The 21,419-nt window shown below is 56.3% G+C and overlaps 8 protein-coding genes across 8 annotated transcripts; 5 read left to right on the forward strand and 3 right to left on the reverse strand.

Annotated features, from left to right (window-relative positions):
• Positions 1-498: 498 nt before the first annotated feature.
• BXZ73DRAFT_40674 (uncharacterized protein) lies at positions 499-1,261 on the forward strand (the record flags this gene model as incomplete). Its single annotated transcript, XM_048018623.1, has 4 exons — positions 499-658; positions 704-912; positions 975-1,076; positions 1,106-1,261. Coding segments are annotated over 4 exons (627 nt in total), but the record flags the coding sequence as incomplete, so codon positions are not given.
• Positions 1,262-2,423: 1,162 nt separating this feature from the next.
• Positions 2,424-3,782, forward strand: BXZ73DRAFT_40076 (uncharacterized protein; the record flags this gene model as incomplete). The annotated part of the gene is made up of 5 exons (XM_048018500.1): positions 2,424-2,484; positions 2,540-2,820; positions 2,877-2,952; positions 3,010-3,341; positions 3,405-3,782. 5 exons carry the CDS (start codon positions 2,424-2,426, stop codon positions 3,780-3,782), a joined length of 1,128 nt encoding a protein of 375 aa, XP_047882175.1.
• Positions 3,783-4,028: 246 nt separating this feature from the next.
• Positions 4,029-5,327, reverse strand: BXZ73DRAFT_74326 (snare protein syntaxin 18/UFE1; the record flags this gene model as incomplete). Its single annotated transcript, XM_048022008.1, has 5 exons — positions 4,029-4,425; positions 4,464-4,649; positions 4,670-4,793; positions 4,848-5,094; positions 5,157-5,327. 5 exons carry the CDS (start codon positions 5,325-5,327, stop codon positions 4,029-4,031), a joined length of 1,125 nt encoding a protein of 374 aa, XP_047882176.1.
• Positions 5,328-5,974: 647 nt separating this feature from the next.
• Positions 5,975-8,485, forward strand: BXZ73DRAFT_74327 (glycoside hydrolase family 79 protein; the record flags this gene model as incomplete). Its single annotated transcript, XM_048022009.1, has 10 exons — positions 5,975-6,338; positions 6,407-6,419; positions 6,470-6,635; positions 6,700-6,787; positions 6,841-6,955; positions 7,007-7,216; positions 7,270-7,591; positions 7,648-7,992; positions 8,050-8,161; positions 8,196-8,485. The coding sequence occupies 10 exons, from the start codon at positions 5,975-5,977 to the stop codon at positions 8,483-8,485; spliced, it is 2,025 nt and encodes a 674-aa protein (XP_047882177.1).
• A 980-nt stretch (positions 8,486-9,465) lies between these two features.
• On the reverse strand, positions 9,466-9,820 carry BXZ73DRAFT_40227 (like-Sm ribonucleoprotein; the record flags this gene model as incomplete). The annotated part of the gene is made up of 3 exons (XM_048018535.1): positions 9,466-9,519; positions 9,589-9,735; positions 9,788-9,820. 3 exons carry the CDS (start codon positions 9,818-9,820, stop codon positions 9,466-9,468), a joined length of 234 nt encoding a protein of 77 aa, XP_047882178.1.
• Positions 9,821-10,176: 356 nt separating this feature from the next.
• BXZ73DRAFT_97397 (uncharacterized protein) lies at positions 10,177-12,068 on the forward strand (the record flags this gene model as incomplete). The annotated part of the gene is made up of 2 exons (XM_048027349.1): positions 10,177-10,937; positions 10,979-12,068. The coding sequence occupies 2 exons, from the start codon at positions 10,177-10,179 to the stop codon at positions 12,066-12,068; spliced, it is 1,851 nt and encodes a 616-aa protein (XP_047882179.1).
• An 891-nt stretch (positions 12,069-12,959) lies between these two features.
• BXZ73DRAFT_97398 (mitochondrial distribution and morphology protein 10) lies at positions 12,960-14,531 on the reverse strand (the record flags this gene model as incomplete). Its single annotated transcript, XM_048027350.1, has 5 exons — positions 12,960-13,091; positions 13,139-13,545; positions 13,595-14,065; positions 14,116-14,385; positions 14,435-14,531. The coding sequence occupies 5 exons, from the start codon at positions 14,529-14,531 to the stop codon at positions 12,960-12,962; spliced, it is 1,377 nt and encodes a 458-aa protein (XP_047882180.1).
• A 312-nt stretch (positions 14,532-14,843) lies between these two features.
• On the forward strand, positions 14,844-20,975 carry BXZ73DRAFT_87703 (P-loop containing nucleoside triphosphate hydrolase protein; the record flags this gene model as incomplete). The annotated part of the gene is made up of 16 exons (XM_048024685.1): positions 14,844-15,021; positions 15,082-15,141; positions 15,195-15,293; positions 15,346-15,512; positions 15,568-15,726; positions 15,777-16,246; positions 16,359-16,779; positions 16,832-17,549; positions 17,605-17,766; positions 17,818-17,959; positions 18,008-18,097; positions 18,147-18,759; positions 18,819-19,267; positions 19,320-19,360; positions 19,411-19,490; positions 19,602-20,975. 16 exons carry the CDS (start codon positions 14,844-14,846, stop codon positions 20,973-20,975), a joined length of 5,223 nt encoding a protein of 1,740 aa, XP_047882181.1.
• Between the last annotated feature and the right edge of the window lie 444 nt (positions 20,976-21,419).

A 21,419-nucleotide genomic window follows, 5' to 3' on the forward strand; every position in this document is an offset into this window, starting at 1 on the left:
CTCTCACGTTCTGACCGACTCCCGGATGCGACACTCTCGCATCGGAGTGCGCCCCTTGTGCGCCGCTCCATCTCTTCGCAGTCTCATTGGTGCGCGCGAGGGTCCCTCGGCCACCCCGCCATGTCCAAGCGGCCCCGACGCGTCGAGGTCGTGCAACTCCGAATACTGCGCCCCGGACGACCGCGCAATGGACTGCCGAGCGTCTGCGTGGGTGTCGTACGTCACCTCGCCCTCCGTCCCCCGTCCTTTCGCATCCCTTCCCAGACCGCATACTCGCCCTACTCTACTCGCCCTTCTAGTCTCTCCACTCCCTCTTCTCCCACCAGCCCGTCGCCCCCGACGCAGCTATGGACCTCAAGTCCGCTCCTGGCTTGCTCTTCTCTCACCTCAAGACGTTCTTGTGCGCAGCCCTGCAGAGATACAAGAAGCTCAGCCCACGATACAAGGTCATTCTGCCATCTTCCTCGAAGTTGCTACGCGTTCTGAGCGCTGCCTTTCTCTCAGTTGTTCTTGTGGGCTACGATATGCCTCTACACGGCGCTGGGGACCACATTCCTTGTCATCGGCCCGGACCGCATCGGTCAGGCCATGTACAACACTGCCCAGAAGATTAGCAACTACCCACTAGGTTGGCTCATCCTCACAGCGTCTTCTGTAAGTGCATCACTCGGTTTCCGCGCTGCCACATCTCAGTTCTTCTCAGTCGCGGTCTCCTTCCCTCCGGCCGTGGGCCACACAACTGTCATCACCCTATGTGGATATGCCTACGGAATGAAGGGGTTCTACATTGCCGCGGCGGGTTCCCTTTTCGGCTCTGCATTCGCGTTTGTTGTGCTTCGTTTCCTCTTCAGCAACAGGTTGCGCAATTGGTCCGCGTCAAACGAGAAATGGCAGGCACTTGAAGCTGTCGTGGTACGCCTGCGTCCTCATTTCGAAGTGCACAAGCTTATAACCGACATCCACCCCTCCTTCAGGCCGCCAAAGGGCTCCCTCTGATTATGCTTATCCGTGCCTCGCCGTTCCCGCCATGGGTCTACTCGAATACTCTGTTTGCCGTGAGTCCCGCAAAGGCCACAGTAGCACTGGCTCATGTGCTGTTGCACAGTCCGTCCAATCCGTCTCCTTGTGGCAGTTCTTCCTTGCCACCTTCGTAGTGTTCCCCAAGATTGCCATCTTCGTGCTCGTGGGGTCTCGACTTGCCTCACTCTCGGATGGAGAGCAGCGATCACATATGGACACCGGTATGTCTGACGCTGCCTAATCTGAGCTTCATGGCTTACCCGAGATCAGCCACCAAGGTCTTGAACATATCCATATCCATCGGCGGTGTCCTAATCACCATAATTACGAGCTGGTAAGTACTTGGTATGAAAGTACTCCGAATCGCTAGGGCTAACCTCCCGGGCGTACAGGATCATCTATCGCTTGATGAAGAGGGAGATCCTCCACGTTCACGGAGTTCCACCAGAGGTGGATGAGCTCGCTGAAGAAGCTGTTGAAGAGGCTGCTGAGGGTGCTCCGCTTCTTGGACCACATAGTGCTTCGAGGGCAAGGTACGATGATTCTACCGTTTGACCGCATTTTTTTCCATTTGTAACATGCCGCTTTGGACTTGTTGGAACGGTACGTTGGGATGTCCAGCTGGAGTGAAGACGACGTTTAGAGAACAGTGCATCTATACAGTGGAATCAGTGTGCGGTGTTCGGAGAGGCGAGAATGTTGAACAGATGAACAGGGCTATGAGCTAATAGAGCCAATTTACCGATCACTTATGGAAGCAACCCAATCCAATCCTTCAACCGTTTCCAAAATGGTGCGTCCAGCGTCTTATATGAAAGTTGTCGTATCGGTGCGCCTGAGGAGAAAAAGTCAAGAAAGAGAAAAGGCCTCTGACGTGGTGGAGGAAGCTATTGACACTGGATTTGGCGTCGAACAGGCCAGGGTGTCTTTGGGAAGTTTGCCCAACCTCTCGTATCCGTTGTACTCGAAAACTCCACGACGGTTAAAAACGTAAAACGGAGAACACGACCGGCTTCGGCTCCGTAGTAAGGCTTTCAGCAAGGCGCCCTTCCTACTACTTCGCCACTGCGTGGTGTTGGGATCATATTGATCCAAGGTCTTCGGATCTTACAAGAGATACATGGACTGCCTAGTAAGTGGTACATAAGAGACTTTTCCATAAAAGGGCTGGCGCTCTGCTTACGTACGCCGGTAGGTTGGACAGCGATGCAGTCAAAACTTGTCCTCTTCCGCGACCCCTTTTGCCCCTGTATGTGGTGCTGGAACTTGCAGTTGGGGGCCATATGATGCGACTCCCCTAGGGGTGCATGGTTCAAGGCATACTTAAACTTGTACGCTCAGGAGAATCTCAAGACTTGCCTTCCTCCGTCGTGTGCAGCTCTCAAAGCTGGCAGAAGTGTGCCATGGGCACGCTGTTTTTGCGCGCATACTACATCGTCAACTTCATCGATGCGGTCCTCTTCGGTCAGCGTTTTCTCTCTCTCTTCTGTTTCTGGCGCCTGATTCGCGGACTTGCCAGGAATCGCGTTGGCTCTTTATTACAGTGTGGCGATGGCCGTCCACCATCTTCATCCACGGACTCGATCCGACAAGTTCCTATTTCTATTTTCTACAGTCCTCATCATTTTGAGTACCATGATGTGGATTCCCCAAACGTATTTCGGGGAGAGGATGTTCGTGGTTCATGCAGACTATCCTGGAGGCATTCAAGTGTACTGGACTCTCAACCAGGGCGTGTGGTATCATATCTTGGGCACGACCGCGTGCATTATGAGCAATCTCATGAGCGATGCATTACTGGTGAGTATATCTTTCGCTCTGATGTATCTTACTGGCCTAACTTCAACACTGCCAAGGCGTACCGCTGCTATGTTGTGTGGAACGGCATACGAGCGGTCATCATTCCTGCACTTCTGTGGATTGTTTCTTTCGGTGAGCTTTGGAAATATTTCGCTTTCAACAGCATCTCACCGCGATGCTCGCGCAAAGCCTCTGGTATCGGGATCCTGTACGGGTACGGGCGCCCAGGCGGGAGTTACTTTCATGGCATCGCACCATCTTTTGTGAACACCTACACGGCTTCGACATTCGCGTTCAACGTCATCGTCACCGGCCTCATCTGCTACCGCATCGTGTCTGCATGGCTTGCGTTGTGTCGCGCAGGGGTCAGCAACGATGAAGACGCTCGGACGTACACTAGTGCGATGGCCATCATCGTCGAAAGCGCACTCCCCTTCACCATCGTCAGCTTCACCTACCTCGTCGCGTACGCGGTCGATGCCGAAATCGCGTACGTCTTCTCGTTTTATATCATGTTCACAGTGCGTACACTCCGACCCCTCTGCTGGCCTTGTCCCCGCTCTGACGCCGGCCGGCCCGCGCAGGTCATCTCCCCGCTCATGATCGCCCACCGTGTCTTTCAACGGCGCGCGTGGACGCGCTCTTCGGGCTCACTCTGCTCCGCCTCAGTGGCCTGCCAACGGGGCGGGGCCTCGTCCGTCTTCCCTTCGGACCCCACCCATTCAACCACTCTCTCGCGCCCCGCCGCGGCACATCCGTACCCGTACGGGCACTCATTCGAGATTGTCGCGCTCGAAAAAAAGCCCGGCCGAGGTCGCTCGCCCACTCCCCGCGCATTGCAACCGTCGCCAGCCGACGAGAACCGCACCACCGTCGTCTCCTTCGGGAGCAGTCGGCTTACTGATACGGGGACAGAGACGGAGGGAGAGGGACAAAAGGTGGCAGAGTTCGAGATATCATAGCGGGGCTTAGGGCCATCCAGTCGAGCTCCAGGAAATAGGTCATCCAGTGTAAGTCTAGTGAAGCTTGAGTTGTAGTCTACTGTTGTAACGGTGTCTTAGCCAATGCACATCTGATAGAGAGCGAATGTGGCCATAATGCATAGACATGTATATGAGTCTGATCCGTCGACGTTTCGAGGGATGATTGTAATGAGTGCCTCTATACCTACAGTGCTAAAACATGAGAGACATGAGCACAGCAGTGTCCTAGTAGTAATGTAAAAATAGCAACGACAAACTCGCTCCAATGAGGAAGAACAACATCCACTGCCGTCCGTCCCTCGCTCTCCGACGCGCCTCTTTCAGCTGCTCGTTCCCCCTCTCGACCGTCGCCGCGGTCGCGATCGCGTCCTCGTACAGCTGCTCGGTCTGCTCGGTCTGCTTCGTGAGGTGCGTGACGAGCTCCATCTGTAGCGCGCTGATCTCCATGAGCCGCGCCTCGGCCTGCTGCACCGACTGCAGCGTGTCCTGCGCGTTCTGGAGGATGTTTGCGTTCTCCTCCTCGAACTGCTGGATCTGCGACGCGCTTAGCTCTAGCTCCTCTTCGTCCGTCTCCGACCACTCGTCCCGCAGCGACGTGCCGGGAGCGCGCTCGCGCCACCCCCTCCTCCGCCGTTGCCCCCGATGAGACTCGACGCGTACGTTGACGCCCCCCCTAGCCAGCTCCCGCTCGCCGTGGACTCTACCGGGGACGGCGGCGCGGGCGGGTGCGGGTGCGCCCCGAGGAAGACGGCGTCGCGCGCGGCACCGGAGCCGAGCGTGCGCGTGCGCTCGAGCTGACGGCGCATGCGCTCCTCCTGCATGTCACGCAGGAGCTGGCCGGCCTCGCTAGCCGGCGGGAGAGGAACCAGGTGACGGAAGCGTGGTGGGCGGCGACGAAGTCGGACGTCGCTGTTGCGTCGTCCTGTCGCAGGCGGGCGGGGAGGAAGCGCGTGAACGGGTTCTGCTGCGACGCGGCGAGGGCAGTACGACCTGGGCTGGCGCGTCAGAAGGCGAGAGGGCGGGAGGGGGGAAGATGGGACTCACGCTTCTCGAGCTCCTCGAGCTGCGCGACCCTGTCTTTGCAGCGCGAGAGGATGACCCGGGCCTGCAGATCGATCTTGTCCCGTTCCTCGTTCGTCAGGTTGCGGAGGTCGCCCCACGACTGCTCCACGCCTGCGAGGTCAATGGTGCGACTGGTCTGGCGCAGCATGGGCGGGTTCCTGGCGTCGACGTTCAGATACGCTTTCCGCACGGAGGAGAGCATCCGGCTCAGGGTGCCGATGTGGCTGAGCTGGTCCGGACGACGTCGGTTCGCCATGGCTCGCGCGGGGTATGACGGTGCTCCATACTCACGACGTTGTAGGCTTCCTTTGTGTACTCCTTGTTCAACGCTTCCAACCTCTCACTTTCTGGTGTCAGGCGCTTGGGTGATCGAGAGAGCTTCCGCCGCTTTGCTTCTGGGATTGCCCTCTCCTTCTCATCTACGGCCTGGCGGAACTCGGATGTGCGTGCGCTGACAGCCATCTTAAAAGCGAGGCTGGTCACAGGAAGTGGAGGATAGGGACGACGAGTGAGTACGAGGCTTTTGCGGGGGTGCGGCAATGGTGTCGTGTCCCGGCGGAGACTTTGGGCGCGACGGGCGCGTGACGCAATTCCGGCCACGCGGCCCGCCACGTGCGGCTGGGAGCATATATTCGCAGGCAAAGGGGCGAGCAACCCAAGCCACAACGATGTCCTTCGCCTGCGCAGGCGCACCCAGCCTGTGCTGAGGCCTATCTGCTGTGGTAGAGTACCTAGTCCTTGTTTGAGGTGGGCGGTAGGGGCCCTACCATCGTCTGCCATAGTTTGCGACATACATTATTTTCGCTGTACAATCGTTGATAGTCTGTTCGTCTCATCGTCAACTCGTGCCATTGACGCACTCACATTCTGTCCACCATGCTGCTTTCGTCTTGCTCGTTCTCGTTCGCCTGCCTCGAGGCATCTCCCGTCTATTATGGGCCACAATGGCTGACGCGTAGCACTTGTTCGCTTCTCGTGCTCGCCGCTGTCCGTGAAGGCGTGCCGCCAGCCTCTCCCTGCTCTGTTCAAAACGCGGTCACCTCTTGCCATGTCCACTTCACGCTTGCCATTCCCATCCCCTCAGGAAGCGGTCGACAGCCTCTACCAATATGCGTCCACATCTCTTGGTGTCAGTCCTCGCAAGCTGCCTCCTCTCTTCCTCGACGGTGCTCGCGGAGGTCACGGTGTACGGCTTCGCCGGCCCAACAACCATTCAACTCGGAGGCACGACGACCACGACTGCGGTGCCCACTACGTCCTTCGTCACGGCCAACGGGCCTCCGCCGCAGTTCACCGGAGCCGCCGCATACAACCAGGTCTATCTCGCGCCTCCTGCAGTCCCTGATACCGCGCCCGCCAATGCATTCTCCGTGGACGTCGCTCTGGAAGCCGCGGACGTCCCTGGTTTGTCCATCATGCTCAATGGGACCTTCTTCGGGTTTTCGATCGAGATGTCTGTCGTGAACCAGCTGAGTGAGTGCTCATTTTCCCGCGTCGGCCTGCTTCACCATGTGCGTCGGAGTGGCTGACAAGTCTTGCAGTTGGCTCTAGCCCGTACGTCAGGCGTTCCAACCACTAGACTTCCCTTGCTTATTCTCTCGTAGCGTCGTGTTACAGCCAATCTTTCTGAACTTCATGAGCCTCATCGCGGAACGCGCCGGAGCAGTTCATGTGCGAGTAGGCGGCAACACACAAGAGACCGCTTACATGGTTGATTCACTTCCTAACGGCAAGTTCCTACTCAAAGACAAGAATGACGCGAACAACCCAGTGAGCCGCACCATCCATGCACTCGTCATGTGTGTCAGCTCGCTCACAAACGCTGAATTCCTAGACGTATACCCCAACTATTGCGATCACTCCTGACCTGATCTATATGCTTGGAAACGCGTCGAGCTTCCTTCCGCTGAAGTGGTACCTCGGTGAGTATTTCCTACCACACATTAGGAGAAGCGTATCCAGAACGCGCACCCAGGTATTCCGTTCAACGACACGAATTGGCGCTTCAACATAGCCGAAGTCGCCGAGGCTGTTCTGGGAGATTCGCTGTTGGGTTTCCAAGCCAGCAACGAGCCTGATTTCTATGTCAAGTGAGTGTGATAGTGGTGGCGGTTTCCGACCTGGTCTGAGTGCTAGCTTAGGCACAACCATCGACCTGAGGGCTGGGGGCCTACTGACTTCTTCAAAGAGTTCGGCACCATGACCGAAGCTTGGAATGCAGACATGCTTGTGCCCGTCAAGAACAACCTCATCGCCCCAAGTGTCTCAGGAGGATGGACGCTTCAAGACGTGTGGGATACCGGTTTCTTCGACGCTTACGCGGACGTTTTGTCCATGGTCTCTGTCGAGCAGTGAGTTTTGCCCTGACATTGTAGGCTTACACGAGTCAACTAACCCCATGCAGTTATCCGAACGACAACTGTGCAGCCATGTACCCGCAGTACGGGTACGAGCCGAAAGATCCGCTGGCGGAGCTTCCAAAGTACTTGTCCCACAAGGCGGCCACGAACCTGTTGGCGCCCTACGTCGCTCCATCAGCACTTTGCCAGCAATATGGGAAGCCGCTGATCATGTTCGAGACAAACACGGCTTCCTGCGGAGGCTTCCCGGGAATCAGTGACGCGTTCGTCGCTTCTCTGTGGGGCATCGACTACGCCATGCAGCTCGCGTTCGGAAACTTCAGTTCAATGCTCTTCCACTTCGGTGGCCAGGATGTTGCCTACAACGTAAGTCAATTTGCACGTTCAGTTCTCACTCCATTCATGTGGATTGGTGTGTCCAGCCCTTCACAGCGTCACCGACCAACGTATCGGCTTTCCGGGACTGGACTGTGGGACCTATCTTCTACTCTGCGATCGCCGTCACGGAGGCTCTGGGAAAAACTGGCACCGCGCAAGTTGTCGACCTCTCGTCAGACATCGACGGCGACACGGCGGCCGTGTACGCGGTCTACGAGCAGGGAAAGCTCGCGCGGGCGGTTCTGATCAACTACTTGACGGATCCCAGTGGCGCGCACGACTACACCGCGACGTTTGCTATGGATGGGGACGTACCCGCTTCGGTCACGGTCAAGTATCTGGTCGCTCCTTCGGTGGCAGAGAAGGACAATATCACTTGGGCTGGTCAGGTGAGAGCCGAGAGCGCATTGTCTTTCTGTTCATCCCACTTAGCATCTCGTACGCAGACTCTCGGCGGACGCTACAACGCTGACGGACGTTGGCATGGCGATCTCGACATCCACGCCGTGCAATGTGACGTGGAGACGAGCTCCTGCAAGATCAAAGTGCCCGCGCCAGGTGCCGCTCTCGTCTTTTATCGAACGCGGCTCAGGCGACTGCTGGATCTTTGCTCCCGCGACTTTCTCGACGTCTGTGGTAACGAAGACGCTGAACACGCTCACCGTCGACCCGGCGGTGCTCGCTACGTCCAACGGGGAGAGCGGCAAGAGTCGACGGCTTCATCACGGGAAGACCAGCAGCGGCGTGGACATCAATCGCGCGACGAAGCCGGGTGCTCCTGGGTCTCGGGACTACTCGCTGTGCTCTCTGCGACGACGGTCTTTCTTGGTGTCTTGTGGTGACCTTCTGGTGCTAGGGCGAGGGCTCATGGGGTTGATATAAGCTTGTTGACGGAATCGTCAAAGTCATTCTTTCCATAATCGCGACGTCCAGACCGGTTGAGTTCGGAACGATGTATCCTCGGGTGGATTTGGGCGAGTCACGTTATGTATGTAGTCAAGTCCACGTTGTATCGTTAGGCACCGTAAAGTGAATATGGATTCTCTGGGAAGATGTTTCACACATCCCATTTGATGGAGAAGAACTGTTGCGGTTAGAACACATGTTCATCCTCACCCATATTAGTTTCGTAAGTACCCGCTGGTGTGCACGGTTGCGCATCATGGGACAAACAAGTACAATCACACGAGTGGCCCGTGCGCGACGCGCGTTGCATAAGAAGGCGCGACGGGCACCGTTACAACTCATACTTACCTTGATGGCACAGGTCCCTTCACGTACCTGGGTCTGTGGGCCGTGGGGGCCTCTCATAGCACGGCGACCCTGTCCCCAGGGGGACCCTGCGGTTTGTATGGGCTTCGGCTCATGCACCGTCTCAATATTTCCCTGTCCCGTTTCGGCCCTCGGGCTGGGCGGGCCATTTTTTTTGGCCTCTGCATTGTTCTAACCCTAACCCCAGTGCAACAGGTTGCACGTGCAGCGACATAGTGGGCAGCGTTAGGCGACGCTATTATTATATTGGCTAGATCTTATTCAGGTGATAGCAATGTCCTGTAATAGCGCTCCGATAAATAGACTCAATAGTAGCGGATTTACGGTGCCAAGGAATTCGTGTGATCATAACACTACATTCCAACAAGCACGGCACATAACAATACGAAATCGTTGGGCCGCACCATCTACGAAGCACATCATGGATATCGTCAAGTGTAAATTTGATCTATAGATCTAATGTAGCGCAGCATACACCGGCACAAGCAAGACAGATGCAAGGTGACATGCATTGGGCAACCAAACAGACAGAGGTAAGAGTACAGATATGTTACAAGACATGTCCAATGTCCCACATACCAGAGATCCGGTCACCGGATGGCCTCGAGTGTCTCCATTGCAGTGACACTGTTGCCGCGGATAACCTGTGGAGGGTGGCATGAAAACAGGATCTTTGGAAATCGGCAATAGTGCGCGGAGCAAGTAGAACGTACAACGGTCCCAATGGGGTGCTTTTGTGCGGGGTTTGTCTCCTCCAACGCGTCGTCGATCACCAGGTTCAAGAACAGATCGTATCCGCGCAAGGTCCCGCTGACTTTGCGGCCGCCCTGAAGGTGGACGAACAGTTTTTTGTCCATGAACTGCGCGGAGGGGTAAGCTACAGAAGAGGTCACGCCAAAAAAGCGATTGTACCTTCTTGAGCTCGGGTTGCGATGCCTTGGACATGATGACGGACGAGATGGGGGGAAGAGGAAAAGACGGTCTGGAGGACGCGCCGCGGATCGAACGGCCACGTGGGAAAGGTGCATGCGGGCTCTGGCCGGACAAGGACCTCCAGGACAACACGACCCGGCCCTTTTCTTCTCTTACACCCTGCTTCACGCCTTTATATCTTTGGCCATCTTTCCACACTATTTTCCCTTTTTTTTCTGGTTCTTGCTATCCGTCGCCGTGGAACACCGCACGCTATCCGTCTCGTCCGTTCATTTCGATCGCTGTCGTGGTCGTCTGTCGCAGCTGATTCCATCCCGCCCTGCCGTCCACACAGGTCCTCCTTCAACACATCCTAATCTCTATCGCTCATGGCCTCGGCTGCACCGTCCCCTGCGCCGTCTGGAGGAGTAAACTCGTCGATGTGGGCAGGCCAACCTCCCAGCAGCAAACCCGGATGGAGGAGCAACGGCGAGCCCGGATCGGCCTTCCGCGGAGTAGGAAGGGGCAGGTCTGGACGTGGGGGAGGACGTGGAGGTCGCGGCGGGCGCGGCGGAGGACGCGGCAATGGCGTGATCCCTCTGCGCACAGACGACAAAGGCCCCAAGAACGCTGCCCATCCCAAGACTGCCCAATCTACCTCGTCAGCCTCACCTGCTCCCACCGCTACCACAACCTCTGCACCGTCGTCTGTCTCCGCTCCCGCCCCCGCTCCGTCTTTCGCCACTCGCAATACCCCTGCTGCTGATGCGTCCCCTTCTGCAACCTCCAAGAGCGCGGCGAGCAGGCCCAAGGATGCCAAAGCACACGCCCGCAAGGCATCGGAGAGCAAGCAACCACGCAAACTCCCGCCGATCGTCATCGAGCCGCCCAAAGTTGCCTCCACCGCGTCCCCCACCTCCGCTACCACTCCCAACCGTACTCGCAAGAAACGGGCGCAAAACCGGAGCACATCCTCCATGTCCATGTCCTCCAAGAAGTCCCCTTCGACCGAGTCGAGCACGAGCTTCCTCAAGCCAGAGAAGTCTCCCGTGATCGCGAAGGACCTCCCTCCTCACCTTGTTGCGCCCCCGCCTCTTCCGAAACGCCGTCCTTCGACATCAAGCACGACATTGATGCTCTCGTGGAGCGCGTTCGTGCCGTGGCGATGGACCGACCCCACACCCCAGGCAGCCACATTGACTGGGCCGGTGACGACGACGACAGCTTACCCGACTTGGACGATTGGGGCGTGAAGAGCGTACCGGGGCGCAGTTTGGACAAGCCGCTGGAGACTCAGCCGGACCTGCTTTCTCCTATGCTCGCGGACACCTTGAAGCCTCTACCGAATGTTGGCTCTCCTCTCGTCGCGTCATTCGTGATCCCGCACTCAGAGGGTCAAGAGGATGATCCGCCCAGCGCCGCGCCTCCTGCGAAGAAGGACCCACCTAGCTCGCAGCCTCGTGCCAACGGAGCAAGCAAGTCTCGCTTGGCTGACAAAGCTCCTTATAACAAGAAGGTCGTCAATGGCAAAAAAGCTGCGCCTATTGCTGAAGCTGCTTCAACTACAGACTCTCAGACTCTCCCGTTCGATAAGGACGCGACCAAGCAGTCCCCGGGGAGGCGGTCAGTTCCTCTCTTGCACCCATCACTTCCCGCCAAGCCGGTCGACGCGATGAAAGCGCTTCCTCCATCGCTCCCTCGGAAACCAGTGCCATCAGCAGAAGCACCAGAGGCTCCTGCCCTAGTCGACGCTCCACCCGTCTTGGAGTTGGCGCATGTGTCGATGCCGGACGGTGTCACTTCGGTTGTGCCGGTGGAAGCACCACAAGACCCAACCCCCGGTCCTAACGCCGACTCTGATGCGAGCGGCCAGGGCGTGTTTGCTTCAATGCATGCTCCCGCTCGATCGGCCCCCAGCCATATCACCACGCACCACCAGCCGAATCCATCCTTCCACCCGACGCACGGTCGTGCACATACCGTCGGCCGTCCTGGCTTCCGCGTGCCGTTTAGCCCTTCGCAGAACTCGTTCCTCGACGGCGGCGTGGGCAACGGTGACGAGCGCGCGACGCGCCGGGAGCGCGTGAACCACGCACGCACGCACTCGAGCCCACCCACTGCGGGGCCAGGACATGGGCACTCGCGCTCTGTGCACACGGTGCGGCCCGTCATCACTGGTGACGCACTCTCAAAGCTCGCGCGGACGCTCGGTGGCGCGCCTGGCCCACGCCCTAAGCCCGCGCCTGCTGCCGCCACTGAGGCCGTTGCTGCGAAGGAGTGAGCGGTGTCTGCCATGTAAACCCCCACCCCCATATCTGCGACCAAAGTATCTGGAAGTTTACCCACTCTGCTTGTTTTAGCGTCATGCTTTGCTCCCACGTCTCTTCATATGCTCCCCGTGCTGTTTATACCCCTCCGCCATATCTCCCTCCCCCACTTCATTCGTAAATTAAATCTCCAAGTCTCCGCGCCTTCCAACACCTCTACGACCCCCAACGTTTCGAGCACGGAATGCTGCTGTGCCTGTATACGCTATTGTGTTAATCGCTGTCGCCGTGCTGAATCTATTTAGGTGCTGCTGGTGAGCTTGTACTATCAGTCCAAATGATATAACGATATATGTGTTCTATCACTCGACGTGCCCATGGGAACCACTTCCATTTGTTTGTGCTCTAGCCAGCTGCTCGCGTGGTAAGACCCGCCCAAGCCGCGATCCTCGTCGCTTCAGCGATCTCCCCTCCGCTTTTCCCGAACCTGGTCGACAGCACCACCATCATGGCCCGCAGAAGAGCCCTCCCAGACGATATCGCGTTAGTCTACTCCGTCGTGAGCCATTCGCACCGATATCGGGATCTAAGGTGGTTGTCGAGGACATGATGGTGTTAGTATTCCACTACCTGCGAAACTGGGCCTACCACTGTTACGTGCGACGGCGAGCTCGTTGCTAGCTGAAGAGTGCTTCGCACCCCATGTCGTTGAACACGTCGGCGTCGACATGGTTTGATAGGCAACGCCGAGAGACTCATGAGTTGCGCGGAAGCTTGCTCGTGGAGGGACACCCGTAATTTCAATCTGCTTCATTATGCATTTAAAAGTGTTTACTTCATGTGCAGTCCCATAACCGTTGAGACATGGAGAGATTGTATCCGCCCAAGTACAATATGTTATGTTGCTAGCCGGAGGAGAAGTACGATAACTCAAGACCTATTGACTTGATTGGTTTTGAGCGGTTAGACAGGTTGGAAACCACACCAAGGCTGACGAGAATATTCCGCAAACGACCCTCCCATAGCAAGGAGACGTCCTGGATGAAAATAAGAATACTGCATGGCGCAAGTAGAGAACACTCACAGTGGTCGTCGAAACCTTGGCTTTGACAACCCCTTGCACTTCGTCAGCCAGATCAGCCCCCGACGAGGCCATTTGCACCATGTCTTCCCCATTACCGGCTTGGGATGACGACGGCGATTCCCTGGGAATACCCCGCCGCTGCCACCATTCGGCCCCAAGGGACCACTCGCTCTCATAGCTGTACACGTTGAAGTCGAAGCGAGACGCCATGCAGAAGTCTCGTGAGACGCGTGCCGCATATGCGGCCGAAATATGGCCAAGCATTGGGTTGAAAAGTGCGGTGATGGTTGTGGGAGGTTGTGAAGGTGGGCCACGGACGGCTGAGGGACCGGCTTCAGCCGAAGTCGGTACCTGGAAAGAGGGCGGGGTCGCGTCGGGGAAGGTGGTGAAGCGGATCCCAGTCGACACTGTTGTAGATCCATGAGTAAGGTTGATTATATTGTGGGGAATACATACCTCCAGCACTCTTTTCTTTTGCGCTGAAATAGAATTCTCCACCTATTGACACTCGGCCCCTCAACCCGCCGTCCATCGCGTCTTCCTCGTCCACTCGCTTGATTTTCCGGCGTCCGGCAGGCGCGGATGTATGGCCATGCCTGTCGCCGTCGTCGTGTGAGTAAGGTGGAGGTGTGGCCGTAGCATCGGGGTGGTGCGGACCAACTCTTCCGAAGTTGTAGAGCGAGCGCACGCCCCACATGCCGTCTTCAGCGCTCCAGGTATATTCGGTGCATACTTTGCCGGTGTCGTGCTGGAGGCTGAACATAACATTACTCCCCGGCGCGGGCCCGCGGGACTTCTCCGACGAGAGTGGCATACGTGGGTCTGAGATAGCGGCAATCATGCCTTGCAGAGTTGGCGTAATACGCGTAGAGTACAGACCATCCAAACGGCCGGTAGGGATGTATATTCGCCCGTAAAGGAGGTAATCTTGCATGCCATGTCAATGAGGCGGAGAGAACGCGAGCGGAAGCACTCACCTCGTGTGTCCGTGCGCTCTCCGCCAAGCCACTCTTCCGCCTTGCCCTCAGGTTTTCTTGGCTGATCAAAGACTTTGAAGCGGTCGATCATGTCTTTGAAGCGGACGTCGCCAGAGCCCTTGACATCCAGGTTGCAGCTTGTGAAAATGTACCCGACAGAGCCATTCAAGGAAGGAAGGGCGTTCATGGAGTACGTGGTCTTGAAGAGGGGGTTGGGCGATTTTGATATTCCAAAATGCAGCCCTCTGGGTACACTGAAATCGAGCAGTGCTGCTACAGTCGGCTCATGTCTGAAGCAGGAGAGCGAGACAGTGCTCACCATTGGAAGAGCGGGTGAGGTTGGCATAGAGATTGTCCTCATTCCAGCCAGACTCCTTGTAGTAGCTGCGGAGCACATAGGACGCAAAGGGGTGCATGGCAAAGCCAACCAGCGAGACGAGGATTGGCGAGAGGGAGGTCCGCTACAGCCACGATCAGCAAGCTTCAAAGCTTCACTGGCGCTTCCCCACACAACGGGCGCGTATAACGACAATGCATCGCGTCGCGTGCCGGCCCGGCCGGACACTACATACCGCAGCAGCGTTAGCGACCGTATTTTGACCACGTTCCTAAAGCCTTGCAAAGGCCCTTAAGCTTCGACCAACCTTCGATCCCCTTCCTCTCCCCTCCACCTTCGTCCGCCACACGACGGAGCACTTGTGCCCCGTCCGGAGGTCTCCTCGCTCAACATGGATTTAGACGACTTCGATTCCGCACTCGTTCTCGATGACGGCCCTCTGCTCACACAGACCGCAAAGGACGCCGTTGCATACATCGATCAGGAATGGTACACGCTAGTAAACAGGAGAGGCAGGTGGATGGACCTGATTGGGGATTATGCGGGCAGTGAACCTTTTGTCGTCGATGGTGCGTGCATGCCCTTGATCATGTGCATGATGTGCAGTGTATTCACCTAAAGCCTCATAGGCGAGGCGCTCATCCAGTTCGTTCTGGACGACCCGCTACTGGCTCTAGGTCGCAAAGATGGTGTGTACACCAGACTTGAGCAACGATGCTGTGGCATTAAAACTGCTGGAAAGATCCAAGCTTCCAGAGCATCCATGCAATTTATACGCTTGAGCGTGTCCTTCATAACATTTCTCGACGATCAGACGCATTCGAGCTCGTCTTTTGGCATGGTATGTCCCTTCACATTCAAGCCCATTATCAGCTGCTAAGCCAATCGCTCAGATCGACGGTTCCAGTCGATTGCTTACGACGATAACGAATATGTCTCCTCCTCGAGATCACTTGCCAGGCAGGTCCTGTTCAATCATCTAAAAACACTGGACATTCCCCTGCATATCTTCGCCGACATTGAAGATCCTGCTTGGCTAACGTATCAGCGCTTGAAAAAGGTCAGTGCTGTCTCGCTTTTCGCAAGGTTTGAAGTTCACCCCTCTTCTCTGGTAGCCGATGTTCGTCATGACCGCAGATGGCGGTGTGATTAGATCGAAGTCCTCGAATGCGGTTACGGAGCGAGTGCTGCTCCAACGTGTCTTCTTGTATTTGCTACTGTCTCAAGGCGTTTCGGTGACACTTCTACGAGGTGCAGAATACAAAGATTCCAAGGTGTGTGTTATGGCAGTGCTTTCAAACCACCCTACTGATGGATCACGCAGATCATGTCTTTCGTTTATGAGCAACGCCCTGGCGCAGATCCTAGGTCTCGCTTTAAACCGAGCTTTTGGGAGGCCGTCCAGAGTGCATCCGCTTCGCTTTACGAACGAGAGCTTCAATGTCGGACGAACGTCCCCTTGGCGCCATTAGCTCTCGATATCACTCTGACAGCCAGTGTCGAAGAACTTTTACGTAGCGCCATGCGCTTGGAGGAGATGAAGCGTGAACCCTTCTCGTCACTTCTCTACGTTTTCGTGACGCACTTGCTCTACACTCCTAGTCTCGAGCTCAGGGAACGAGGGCTTCCTTCCATCCAGTTCTCGGGGGAATGTACGACCACTCTCGTCGACTTCCTGAAGCGGATGCTCCTACTCCTCGAAGGAACCGCCGTCTCGGCCAACTTGGACGGCAGGATCTTCAGCGCTCTCCTGCAGGCGACACTCTCGGCGACCGACTCGAACATGGACCTTACGTTGGCGTACAAGTTGCAGGGCAGTTGCACGAACTTTGGACATCATGTAACTCCCCTTGCCAAATATCTCGGCCCTTCGTGACATTGTTACGGCGGGCGCGGTTTCCCCAAGTCAAGACAACGATGACGATGACGACCACTATCCTCTCAGCATGCTTCCTTTCACCCACCCCCTCTTTGACGAAGAGCTTTCCACCATCCGCATCGACGCGGATGAGGCGAGAAGCGAAGACACGGAGGATGGTCAATTGGAGTTCAACACATTATACGAAGACACTCAGCATTGGCACAATCACAAGCGCGCGATCCTACCGGCCCATCTTGGCGGTAGTGATACACTTCCAGCGAAAGATGCGTGGCAACGCAAGAAGCAGCTGCGAAGCGAGCAGCGGTTCATGTCGAAACTTCAATGGCAGGCGGAAACGTTGACAGGCGCGTTTGGCACACCGCTTCAGCAGATCGTCATCCCCAGCGCGGCGGCCTCTCGCAAATCGAGGACGAATCAACCGGCACCATCGATTGGAAATATTGAGGTAGATGGTTTTACATATCTACTTCATCTCCTACTCATATTACTTCCTGCAGGATCCGAAGACGGCGAAGCAATCTAAAAGCACTACTGGTAAGAAGGGAAAGAAAGAGGTGGTCTCATCCGCGGACAAAATTCGCCTTGCAAACCAGGCCAAGAAGCAAGCCAAGGAGGACGACACGAACGCCGTCTGGTGGAAAGAGCAGCTCCGCTCCATGGACAGCAAATCAACTACAGCCAAAATTGCCGCATACGACGTGCTCACCCGCAACAAACGCACGAAGGATGGCTGGCTCACAGCGGAATCGCTGCTTTACCGCATTCATCTCGAATTTGAGCGTTGGACGGAAGATCCTGCCCGCGAAACTGCGATCGTGCGCGACCGCTCCACTGTCTCTGTGATGCGCATGGTCAAAGACTTGTACGACTGCAAGGAGCTTTTCCCCACAGTGGCCGTGAAACTGGCCAGTTGTCTTACCGCACTTGGATTCGCAGATTACCTGGATACCTTCGAGTCGGCGGCGAAAGTCTCGTCAGAAGATCGTTCGCTCCATTTCGACTTCGTCAAGCTCGTCAAATCAAAGTCAGGCAGTGCCGTTCACAAGTGGATGAAGATCATCGAGCCTCCCGTCGTGTGGCAGTTGCGACTGTTCGGAGAATTCCTGGATCGGAGCATGGACAGTCAGCCGGATCCTCGCGTACAATTCAAACCGGACGCGTGGCAAAGAAAGGTACTGGACTGTCTCGACCGGAATGAATCTGTCCTCGTCGCAGGCAAGCAGACTTCATGCACTCTCTTGTGTACGCTCGTTCTGATGACTTTCTACAGCTCCTACCAGTGCTGGAAAGACATTCATCTCGTACTACGCCATGGAGAAAATTTTGCGGACTTCGGATGATGACATTCTCGTATACGTTGCACCAACGAAAGCGCTGGTCAGCCAAATTGCGGCGGAGGTCTACGCTCGTTTCAGGAAAGAGTTAGGCAGCAGTAAGAAATATCACTCTGTTCTGTACGTACCTGCACTGACATTATCTTCAGAGGCGTGCTGGGCGATACACACGAGGGATTATCGAGTCCACAACCCCCAGAACTGCCAAATTCTTGTCACAGTTCCTGAGATGCTGGCGACGATGCTTCTTTCTCCGCCTCTAGCTCGAACTTGGACTCCAAAGATCAAACGGTTTGTTGATGAATTCAGTGTTGTCAACTCTTGTTGACTCGTCTCAAGCATCATCCTGGACGAAATTCACACAATCGGTCAACAAGAAGGAGGTGCCGTCTGGGAGCAGATCATCCTGCTGGCCCCTTGCCCACTGATGTATGTTGGTCGTACCTGTAGTGAAGTCCCAGTCCTAACATTACCATAGTGGCCTTTCCGCCACGATCGGAGAACCAGAGAAGTTCAATGCATGGCTAGCATCAGTCCAAGAAGCCCATAGGTTCAAGCATACATTCATTCACCATCCTCACAGGTACTCGCATCTTCGAAAGTTTGAGTACCTCCTCCAACCGAAGCATCAACCCGAGCCTTTCCCTGGGCTGCCTCTCTACCGCCAGACTGAAAGAATGCGCTTCGTTCATCCAATCTCGATGCTTGCCTTCGGTGCAAGACGCCTACCTCCGGACTTCTCTCTCGAGGCTGCCGATTGTCTATCATTGTATCGCGCATTTGAAGCCCACAAGGACAGGCTTGGTTTCGACATAGACCAGTTGGACCCCATCAAATTCTTCCAGGACGACCATGGCACCTTGCTGAGGCAAAAGGACATCCTCCGCTATGAAGCGATTCTCACGAAGCAGATTTCGGAATTGATTGACTCGATCGACCCTCAGGATCAGAACTCTTCCTTGAACGCCGTCATCAAGGAGGTCTCCGATCCCGTTCTGGAGAAGGCGGATCAACGATACGTGCCGGACGCTACACAATTCTTCCGTAACCTCATCGCTCTCATATCCGACTTGCACGCAGGCGGAGACTTGGTCAGTCTCTATGATACATGTGTACCACAGGGAGAAGGTATACTGATGTCCCGTTACAGCCCGCTATCCTTTTCAACTTTGACCGCAAGGTCTGTGAGAAGATGGCTCAGGCGTTGCTCACGGTCCTCGAGGAAGCGGAGGGGACATGGCGCGAACAGAATCCTGAATGGAAGAGGAAAATCAAGCAATGGGAGGCCTGGGTCGCTAGAGCCAAGGAGCGGGAACGGCTGGCGGAACGTCTGAAGAAGGTCAAGAAGGATGATGACAAAGGGTCCGCGGCGGACTCGCCCGACGCCAGCTGGGAGGCATCGTTCAATCCCGACGAACCATCTCCGCAATTCTCATTTGCTGGGTCTTCCCCGGCGTTCACGAAAGAAGACCTCGACGACGAGATTCGGAGTCTGAGTCGTTGGAGCTCGGCCCCGGAGTGGGCGTTGAACGGTCTGCGACGAGGTATCGGCGTGCACCACTCTGGTATGAACAAGCATTACAGGACGCTGGTCGAGAGGTACGCTGTCATCAACCGGTGAGATACTGTTGCTTGACACGTAATCTCGTAGTTTGTACCGGTCGGGTTACCTTCGCGTGGTCATCGCAACAGGTATACTCGGTTCATAACGTTTAGAGGGCTTGACTGACGCATATACGAAGGTACTCTGGCTCTGGGAATCAATGCCCCAACGAAAACGTCTGTATTCTGCGGAGATTCGCCTTTCCTTACTGCGCTGATGGTAAGCCCCTTGTGTCTCGTACAACGGGCGGTGAATAGCCACTAACTCATCATATCAGTACCGTCAATGTGCTGGACGTGGTCAGTGTCTTCCTCTTCTTTCTGGAACAAGTCCGTACTGATATCGATGTCACCCACAGCCGGACGCCGAGGCTTCGATCTCCTAGGAAAAGTCGTCTTCTATGGCCTCCCCATGGATAGATGTCAACGTCTTGTCCTGTCAAAGCTCCCTTCTCTCGGCGGAAACTTCCCTCTGACGTCAACCATGGTCCTCCGACTTTTCAGCCTGCTTCACGGATCCAACGACGCCCCTGTCGCATGCGATGCCATTCGGAGCATACTGCGTCTTCCGCATGTCAGCTTTGTGTCGGAGGCTGGTCGAGAGCAGATTCTCCATCATATCCGTTTCACTATCGACTACCTTCGTCGCGCAGGGTTATTGAACGCGCAGGGAAGCCCTATCAACCTCTTCGGTGTCGCCGCCCACCTGTACTACACTGAACCCAGCAACCTCGCTCTGGTCGCGCTCATGCGTCATGGAGTCCTTCATCGCGTCTGCAACCAAAGCGGCCTCCTCACCGCGGAACGAGAATTGATGATCCTACTGTCCCACCTCTTTGGTCGACGCTACCTGCCCAGGACCTACGCCTCTCCAAGCTTCTTGAAGACCATCACTCATAAGTCGCCCTCCATTGTGGTACTCCCCCCTCTACCGGAGGATGCTCGGAAGGTCCTCGCTCAACATGACGATCACATCATGCGCGTTTTCGTTGGGTACGCCACGGCCTACGTGTCCAGTCACGCAGAGGCTCTAGGAGAGGACAACAAGCTCCCGTTCAGTCGAATGGCCCTCTGTCCGACGAGCAGCCAGGCTGCAGACACCCCTTTCCTCATGAACATACGCCGCATCGCCGTCAAACCCGTCGCGCGCTCACCCTTCGTCGCCACGTCCGGGCACAGCGACCACTTCAGCTCCGTGCGCGAGCTGACAACGACCGCCCGCGACGGCCTGCATCTGAACGAGTACGCGATCCCGTCCATGCAGCAGTTTACCGCGACACGCAGCGCGTCCTCGGAGGAGTTCGCGTTGAACGCGTACCTGTACGACTTCTTCATGCACGGCCAGACCGCCGCGCTCCGTGTCGCGAACGGCATCCGCGACGGCGAGATGTGGTACGTCCTCCAGGACTTCTCGCTCACCCTCAAGGCGATGCGCACCGGGCTCGTGCAGCTCCTCCAGAAGGCGGCCTCGGAGGCCTCGGAGGCGGCGTCCGCTGCGGGAGATGAGTACTCGGAGCTCGACAGCGGGTACGGGACGATGAGCGCAGGCGCGGACCCGGCGGAGGCGGACCCGGACTTGGACGGCAGCGCGGAAGGGGCGTTCAAGCGTCCCCCCGGGGTGTCGGACAGAGACTGGAGGGTGTTCGAGGTGTTGAACGCGCTGACGGCCGACTTCGACGAGAAGTTCCGGGCGATGTGGGCTTAGAGGTCATTCGCGAACATCATCCTGTCCGTCATTCATTCTTCCAGATCGTACCCACGTGCCCCTTTCCTCGCTATGCCCCTCGCAAATACTCTGCCTTGTATACTCACTGTACCATCATTGGATCCCCTGCCATGAAGTAGTCCGAATATTCCATTTATTGTCGAACAGTTTAAGAAACATTGACGTCGAACGAATTGAAAGAGGACGGACGGATGTGTGCACCACATGACATGGTCTCTTTCTTCCCAGCACCATCTCCTCAGCTCCCCGTGTTCAGCTCCTTGCTCGTCCGGGATGACTACCACCCTTCCGCACCCGTCCACTTGCTGTTCTCCTACGCGTCTGAGAAACCCGACGCGAGAGCTGTCTTCCTCACCCCTCGCCGAGACTCATTGAAGAAGGATCTTGTGGAGCTCAACGACCAATGGATAGACCAGTCTAGCG

Source organism: Epithele typhae (assembly GCF_022376455.1).
Source record: "Epithele typhae strain CBS 203.58 chromosome Unknown BXZ73scaffold_4, whole genome shotgun sequence".
In the NCBI taxonomy this organism is placed as follows: Eukaryota; Fungi; Basidiomycota; class Agaricomycetes; order Polyporales; family Epitheliaceae; genus Epithele; species Epithele typhae.